The sequence below is a fragment of the Ochotona curzoniae genome, unplaced genomic scaffold (assembly GCF_017591425.1).
Source record: "Ochotona curzoniae isolate NIBS_2020 unplaced genomic scaffold, NIBS_Ocur_1.0 contig_64, whole genome shotgun sequence".
Taxonomy (NCBI): domain Eukaryota; kingdom Metazoa; phylum Chordata; class Mammalia; order Lagomorpha; family Ochotonidae; genus Ochotona; species Ochotona curzoniae.
Window position 1 is genome coordinate 313,073 of NW_024466502.1, and position 7,953 is coordinate 321,025.

Here is a 7,953-nt window from a genome sequence, read left to right on the forward strand (position 1 = left end):
GTTTTAGCCTCTTGTATAATTTGACTAGAGGAATTATAGGGTGCTTTTATTAATATCATAGAGACATGCTTTTAATTATTGCCTGTTTATGGGGTTGTAGAGCCTGCAGTTGTAGGGGATTTAATGTTTGGAACTTTTGGTCTTAGATCTTTTTGTTTTGCCCTTTTGATGTATTTCTCCTATTAAGTGATAGATAAGTATGGAAACAGAAATGTGGTAGGAATGTATTACTAATCAGTAGGTAAGCACATGTGCCCTGGCCTTGGAGTCCTGGCTGTCACCCAATGGCTACTAGTGAAGAAGGAATAATGGCTTGCTTTGAAGAAAATGATTATGGTAACGTTCAGTCTCTTAAAGATTAATTGCATTTATTTGTAAAGCAGATTTTCAGAGAGATCTTCCATCCACTGGTTAATTCCCCAAATGACCATGACGGCCAGCAGCCTGAGGCCTCATCACGGAGCGGATAGCAGGGGCCTGGGCAGCCCTGTCCTGAGCCCATGTGGCCATGTGGCAAGAGAGCCTGCACTGTGCTGGCTGTAGCTGAAGGCTAAGGAGGAGCAAGCAGGGCCCTGGCCCGGACTCAGCCACGGTCATGGCCCAAGCAACCTTAGGAATAAAGCCGGCTGTTTCCGACAAAGCCTCGGGACAGTCGTTTGACTCACCAAGTGGAGCCCCAACCTGTCCCGTGAGTGTCCGAGAAAACACCCAGGCTGGCCGGGATCCATGTGCTGACAGCGACCAACGTCCTGGCTGGCTGTTCCCACCGGGACAAGTGTGCCCTGGGCTCTGAGCTACAGATCTGCTCTGTCCACACCCCGCGCTGTCCACACCAGGACGGAGTTGCTGGCAGTTCCAGGCTCTGCAGGGCTGGGGCCTTCCTGTGAGGTAAACTGGGCCTCCACTCAAGTCCCCTCTCACACCAGTCAGAACTGCCCAGCGGCCAGGAGCAGGGTCCATGGCCCCAAATCCAGCCCACATTAGAGGTGGGGCACCAAGCTGGGTGGCCAGCAGCGTCCCCCACTGCATACAGTGACCAAGGAGACTTCAGTACTGGACACACGGACCGCAGAGTGGCCTTCTACACAGGACAGGCAAGTGAGGCCACCCGCTGGTCTGGGGGCCCAGGTCCGGCTGGAGTAGGACAGTGCCGGGGCACAGCAAGCAGCTGCAGTGTACGCAAAGGTGCTGGCCCTTCCTGCCCAGGCGGCAGACTCAGCCGGATCCCGATCCAGGGGCGCACACTCTGGAGGGTCGCGGACACGGCCTGGGCTTCCCCATCAGCCCGCTGTTGGAGTGTTTCAGAAAAGCCCCCGTGCTGATTCCCACGGGCGGCCAGATCCGCACCGTCTAGCTGACGCCGAGAGCCTGCTGGTCCGACCCGCGCCCCTTTAACCTCAGCGCGGCTCGCCCGCCGCAGTCCCGGCCCCTCTCCGTCGCGCCCGCGCGCCCGGGACCCGCGTCCGTCCCAGCCGTGGGCGCAGCGACCTGGGCCTGAGCCGCGGGAGCCCGGGAGCTGCAGCCGGCCGTTTCCTGCAGAGAAACGGGAGCCGGAGCCAGGAGCGCAGGAGCTGTGACCACAGCCGCCCCAAAGCAGGTGCCACCGGCTCCGGCACCGCCCCGCCGCGCTGGCCGCGCCCGGCCGGCTCAGGGGGACCCTGGAGTCGCGCCCCCCTCCACGCCAGGTGGTGACCCGTCCCTCCCGAGGCCCCCACCCCTGGCCGAGCCGGCCGCTGGCTCCGCCCCCGCCCCGCCCCGCCGGAAGGACACGTCCTGGCCCGGCGCGCGTGTTTGGGACTCCTCTCCCCGGCCGGAGAACCAGCGCCGCTCTCGATGGAACCGAGCAGATGCCAGCAGGACGTGCGGGACCCAGTTCCCAGGTGGGTCGCGAGGGCAGGGACACAGGGATCCATGCACTCCCCGCCTGCGTGGGATCCCTGGCTCAGCCCCTGCACGCCGGTGCCGCGGCGCAGGTGTGCGAGGTTCAGGTGCGCGGGCGTGGTCGGTATTAGCCGCGTGCTCTTCTGCCAGGGTGGACGCGTACGGGTTCGAGCGGCCCGAGGACTTTGACTACGCCGCCTACGAGCAGTTCTCCGCCTCCTACCTCGTGGTTCTCGCAAGGAGAGCGGCCAAGTGGTCTCGGCTGCTGCGGGGCGGTCGCGCGGTTCGAAGGAGCGGCACAGGTAAGCGCCCCACCCGCCCAGCCCGGGGAGCCGAAGGGCGAAGTCCAGGGTTCCCGCCAGCGCCTCCCGAGCAGGGTGCGGGACTCCGGGCCACGCCGAGGGTGTTGTCTGTCTGCAGACCTGCTCGGGACGTGGCTGCGGCCACACCTCCCTGCAAGGTCCGCAAGGACCTGGCCCTTGCCTGCTGCAGGGCGCACCTGGCCGGGACAGGAGGGGCTGGCGGGGAACGGGGCGGCCAGGCCTTCTCCGTGCAACCTGGAAGGGCAGGGGCTCCACCGAGTCCATCGCTCCCTGGGCCCCGGACAGCAGACAGTGAGGGGTTAGGGTGGTCCTCAGCTGACCCCAGGAATGCCCATGTGGCCGGGAGGACCACTGGTGGACTGTTGTGTGGCTGGGTCCCTACAGGGTGCAGCGCCTCCTCCTGCCCCTCTGGCTTTACTGAACCTGGGCGGGCCTGGGGGCTCTCTGCGGCTCCATCCTCGCCTTCCTTCCAGACCCTGAAGTCTGTGTTCCATGTGCACCCCAAGTGTATCCTGAGCAGCCACGGGGTTCACCTGCTCCCAGCAAACCTGTGTTATGTCCCATGGCTTAGACTGAGATGCCGCCTGGACTTTGCCCCAACACGGGTACAGGGTCCCAAGGCTTTGGACCACCCTCGACTGCTGTCCCAGGCCACAAGCAGGGAGCTGGATGGGAAGCAGAGCCACTGGGACACGAACTGGTGCCCATATAGGATCTCTGCTCATGCAAGGAAAGGACTTTAGCCAGTAGGCTACTGCACTGGGTCCCTCAACACTAAGCCTTTTACAAAGAGTTACTTATGTATCCCAAAGGCAGAGTGGAAGAGGGCATGTCATATGGGAGAAGGAAGCTTCCACCTGCTGGTGCACTCCACATTGCCTCCAACAGCCAGTAGCCTGGAGCCTGGTCCTCCAGCTGTGCCTCCCACATGGACGGGAAGCATCCAAGCACGTGGGCTGTTGCCTGAGGCTGCCCGGGCACTCCAGTGTGAAGAGGGGCCGGGGGCAGTGAGGACACGGTGAGCATACGAACGTGGGATACAGGCTGTCAGTACTGGCCGCCAGTGCCTGCCCGGCACCGCTGTGGGACATTGGACCCTGGATGTGGCCCCTTGGCTCAGCAACAGTCTGAGTTTGTGGCAGTCACGTTGCTTTTGGCCAGTTGTTGGCCTTTTACCCTTGGCCTACCATTGGTCTACCCCACCAGTGCTGATCTGGATGGCTGGGTGCTTCTCAGCCGTGCTAGGTTCTTGGAGAGCTGGGTGCTAACTGGCTGTTCTAGGTTCTGGCAAGACGGTAGAGAATGTAGGGAGTGCACCAGTTAGGGTGTACAGGCCTTTCAGTTCTGTGAAATGTGTATGTGTCCATGTGCTGTTCGCTGTCCTTTAGCGATGGACTTTGGCACCAAGACTACACGTGGACTACCGACTGATGGTCAGTAACTCAAGCTTGTTCGTGGCACCAGGCTTTTACAGACTGAGGGTCACATACAAGGGAGGAGGCTTGGAGGAGCTTGAACAGCTCCCATAAGCCTGTCTACGGAACCCATCCATTGTTTTCACGTCCTTGTCTGAAAGTATCTTTTTGTTTTGTATATCCAATCAAGTGTCCTCATTCAAATTATATCCAATCCGTTGTTCTCATGCAAATGACAGCCAATCAGTTGTCCTTCAGTGTGCCCGTGCATCCCTGTGTCTGTGGAGCCAGGGCCCGCCTCTCCCCACCGGGCCCCATACATGCCTCCTGTCTGCAGTGAAGCGCTACGTCAGGAAGGGGGTCCCTCTGCAGCACCGTGCCCATGTCTGGATGGCCGTGAGCGGAGCCCAGGCCCAGATGGACCAGAACCCTGGCTACTACCAGAGCCTCCTGCAGGGAGCCGGGAGTCCAGAGCTGGAGGAGGCCATCAGGACAGGTGGGTACAGTGCCAGGGCTGCCTCAGGCTTGGGGGGCTGCTGTAGGCACAGTGACAGAGATACCCCTGGGTGAACTTTGCCCTGAATGTGTGTGCATCCACGTGTGACAGTGCAGTGAAGGGACCAGGACCCTCGTGGGGACTGCAGTGAGCTCCCTGCTCGCAGCGTCCTGGGCTTCCCATGTGGCGGTCATGAGGATGGCTGAGCCCCCGACCCCTGAGGCCTTTGGGCAAGTGCTCCTGCACCCTTGACAAAGGCCAACTCCAGTTCAAGGCCTGGGACCTGTTTGTTGGCCTTGTGTGGATGCCGTGGCCACATGGGCACCCCTATAGTCCCTGTTTGATTCTGTGTGCTGTGGATGCCGTGGCCACATGGGTGTCCCTGTGGCCTATGTCTGATCCTGTGGTCTTTGTGGTTGCTGTGGTCACTGTGTTTAGTGTGGCAGTCAGCGTGTGGCTACAGGGGAGCCTGGGCGGCTTTGTGCAGTGGCTGCTGGGAACTGGGCACGGGCCAGCAGTGGGGAGCTCTAACCACAGGGATCCGTGTGGGCTTCCCAGAGGAGACTCAGCTGCCTTTGTCCCTCAGCACGAGTCCCTTACATTCTTTCTTGTTAAGATTTATTTTATTTTTATTGGAAAGTCAAATATACAGAGAGGAGAGACAGAGAGAAAGATCTTCCATCCGATGATTCACTTCCCAAGTGACAACAACGGCTGGTGCTGCGCCGATCCAAAGCTAAGAGCCAGGAACCGCCTCCAGGTCTCCCACGTGGATGCAGGGTCCCAAGGCTTTGGGCCATCTTCAACTGCTGTCCCAGGCCACAGGAAGGGAGCTGAATGGGAAGTGGAGCTTCTGGGATTAGAACTGGTGTCCTGCCCGTATGGGATCCCAGCGTGTTCAAGGCGAGGACTTTAGCCGCTATGCTATACATTCTGTTCTTCCCTTTGCTGGTTCATTCCCCAAGGGCCGCAATGGCCAGGGTGTGGCCCACTTGGAAGCCCAGAGCCAGGAGTTCCATCTGGGTACTTGAATCCTCACCTGCAGTCTTCCTTGATTCCCGCCGGACCCAGTATGGATGTGGGCGTTCTGAGCCTCTGGCTGGCCCAGGGTGCCCCTGGCCCCGTATTTGAGCACACAGGCTGGTGAGGGTGGGGCAGTGGCTGCAGCTCTGCTGTCTCAGGTCCTAAGGAGCAGCCTGGGGAACCCAGGGCGCCCAGCACCTGGCTCCCCAGTCTGTGCTGGCGGCCTGCATGTGCACTAGGCAGGTGCAGCAGCCAAACCTTTCTCAGAGATGTGCAGCCAGCACCCGCAGCCCCTGGGGTGCCCAAATGGGGGTCCTGAGGGTCATTTTTCCAGGGGTCTCTGTGCATCTGTGCAGATCTGAATCGGACCTTCCCAGACAATGTGAGATTTCGGAAGACAGCAGAGCCCTGCCTGCAGCAGAGCCTGTACCACGTGCTGCGGGCATATGGAGCGCACAACCCAGGGGTGGGGTACTGCCAGGTAAGCCCCGAGTCCCAGCCCAGGCTTGGGTTCTGTCAGGGTGGGGGCCTGGGTCTCAGCCAAGGTTAACACAGGGTGCAGTCCCCCATTGATGGTGGACCCGACTCAGCTGGACGCCCGTCCACAGTTGCCCTCGAGGGTCCCCTAGTGGCGAGCACAGGGAAGAGTGGAAGAAGGGGGCCGAGTCCTGGGGCTCAAGCAGGTTTCCCACCTCAGGGCATGAACTTCATTGCGGGGTACCTGATTCTCATCACCAAGAACGAGGAAGAATCCTTCTGGCTGCTGGATGCGCTGGTTGGAAGAATACTGCCTGGTATGACAACCTTACAGTGTGCCTCCCGTGTGCTGACAGCCCTAGTACGTGCCTTAGCCATGTGCTGATAGCCCTACTGTGCGCCTCGGCCATGTGCTAACAGCCCTACTGTGTGCCTCAGCCATGTGCTGACAGCCCTACTATGTGCCTCAGCCATGTGCTCACAGCCCTAGTGTGCGCCTCAGCCATGTGCTAACAGCCCTACTATTTGCCTCAGCCATGTGCTCACAGCCCTACTGTGTGCCTCAGCCATGTGCTGACAGCCCTGTGTGCAGACATTTCTACTGTCTGGTTAGCTATGTGTTGACTGGATCCCATGTCCTGAGGTGGGGTGATTAGGACAGGTGGGGGCCACTTTCTGGGGCCCTGAGGCAGCTGCTAGGTAGCCCTGCCCAGGAGCCCAAGGTGCTGTTCTGTGCCTGGCCTGGGTGGCCCTGAGGGGCACAGCAGGAAGCTGCCCAGTCTTAATGTGATCCTGGTGACTGGTAGTTTTGCTGGGCTCCAGCCTTTATTTTTGGAAGCTGCTCTAAACCTCTGACTGGGCCAAGGTCAGGCTGTGGCTCGGCGGGATTCCCGGCCACCTCTGCTGCGCATGTGTGGGCTTGGGGTCAATGATGACCACCCGTTCTATGCCCCTAGCTGGGGCAGGACAGATAGAGGAGGGCTTGGAAGGCATGGCTCCCAGGAATGTTAGCATGGCGCACACTTGGCTGGGCCCCCTCTGTGGCTGCTGTCCCCTGCCTGTCACTGCTTCTCACGTTGCATTAGCCGCTGGGCAGTCAGCCCCTGAGCTCCTTGCCAAGACAGGCAGAGCAGTGGACAGCAAAGTCAGTTGGCGCATGTGTCCTGACAGCTCTGTGTGGTCAGTCTCATAACCCACAGCTTCCCGGCTGCATCCCCTCCCCCTCCGGGCCCCTGGCCTGGGGACCAACTTGGTCCTCCAGCTCCTCCCCCGGGCAGTACCTATGGCTGTTGGGACAACACTGAGCACGGATGCTTTTTCATTTTGACAGGAAGAGATCTATCTGCTGGCTCATTCCCTAAATGGCAGCAACAGCCAGAGCTGGGCCAGGCCAAAGCCGAGAGCCCCATACCAGCTCCCCGGGCAGGGGGCGGGACCAAACACCAAGCAGGCACCTGCAGCCTTGTGGGGGTGTCTCCCGCCTGGGCACAGGTGCTGGGTGGCCCCACTGGTGGCTGCAGCCTTCTTGTCCTTGGAGCCACAGGGGCTGACCCTCCTTCCTCCCTGCCCAGATTACTACGGCCCCCAGATGCTGGGCCTCCAGACTGACCAGCAGGTGCTGGCAGAGCTGGTCCGGAGGAAGCTGCCAGCCGTGGCCGCCCTGCTGGATGGGCACGGAGTGTTGTGGACGCTGGTGGCATCCCGCTGGTTCATCTGTCTCTTTGTGGACGTCCTGCCCGTGGAGGTGAGCATGGGCCCACCATGGCCCAACTGGCCGTGTCCCCACAGGCTAAGTCTGGCCCTGCCTCACTGCCGTGTCCCCCCGCAGACCGTGCTGCGTGTCTGGGACTGCCTTTTCAACGAGGGCTCCAAGGTCCTCTTCCGCGTAGCCCTGACACTCATCAAACAGCACCAGACACTGATTCTGCAGGCGGCCAGTGCGCCCGACGTGTGTGACAAGTTCCAGCAGATGACACGTGGCCCCTTTGTGACCGAGTGCCACACCTTTATGCAGGTGTGTGGGGTGGTGTCATGGGTCCCTCACGCACAGGGAGGCTGTGGGCCCTGATGGGTTCCCCTTTGTGTTCCAGAAGGTGTTCTCCGAGCCGGGCAGCTTGCCCATGGCAACCATCACCAAGCTCCGGGAGACGTGCAGAGCCACGCTGCTGGCACAGGGCTGAGCCCACTGACGACCAAGGCTCTGTACCCGGCCAGGACTGAATGCTGTCACCAAGGCCAGGTGCTGGTCACACTGACGTGGCCTCACTGGGCCCAGGTGTAGACTTCCTTACAAAGTGACATGGAATGTCTTTCCATGACCTTTGGCTGTCAGCTATGA

The 7,953-nt window shown here is 60.5% G+C and overlaps 1 protein-coding gene across 1 annotated transcript; it reads left to right on the forward strand.

The window, feature by feature from the left end:
• The first annotated feature begins 1,833 nt into the window (after window positions 1–1,833).
• GRTP1 (growth hormone regulated TBC protein 1) lies at window positions 1,834–7,795 on the forward strand. Its single transcript, XM_040991532.1, has 8 exons — window positions 1,834–1,880; window positions 2,032–2,183; window positions 3,957–4,115; window positions 5,495–5,619; window positions 5,836–5,932; window positions 7,187–7,359; window positions 7,444–7,629; window positions 7,706–7,795. The coding sequence occupies exons 1-8, from the start codon at window positions 1,834–1,836 to the stop codon at window positions 7,793–7,795; spliced, it is 1,029 nt and encodes a 342-aa protein (XP_040847466.1).
• Window positions 7,796–7,953: the final 158 nt, after the last annotated feature.

Coding starts and splice junctions, on each gene's coding strand:
- GRTP1 (XM_040991532.1), top strand. CDS start 1,834: ATGGAACCGAGCAGATGCCAGCAGGACGTGCGGGACCCAGTTCCCAG. Junction 5,620..5,835: donor CAGGGGTGGGGTACTGCCAG/GTAAGCCCCGAG, acceptor TTCCCACCTCAG/GGCATGAACTTCATTGCGGG. Junction 5,933..7,186: donor GGTTGGAAGAATACTGCCTG/GTATGACAACCT, acceptor CTCCCTGCCCAG/ATTACTACGGCCCCCAGATG.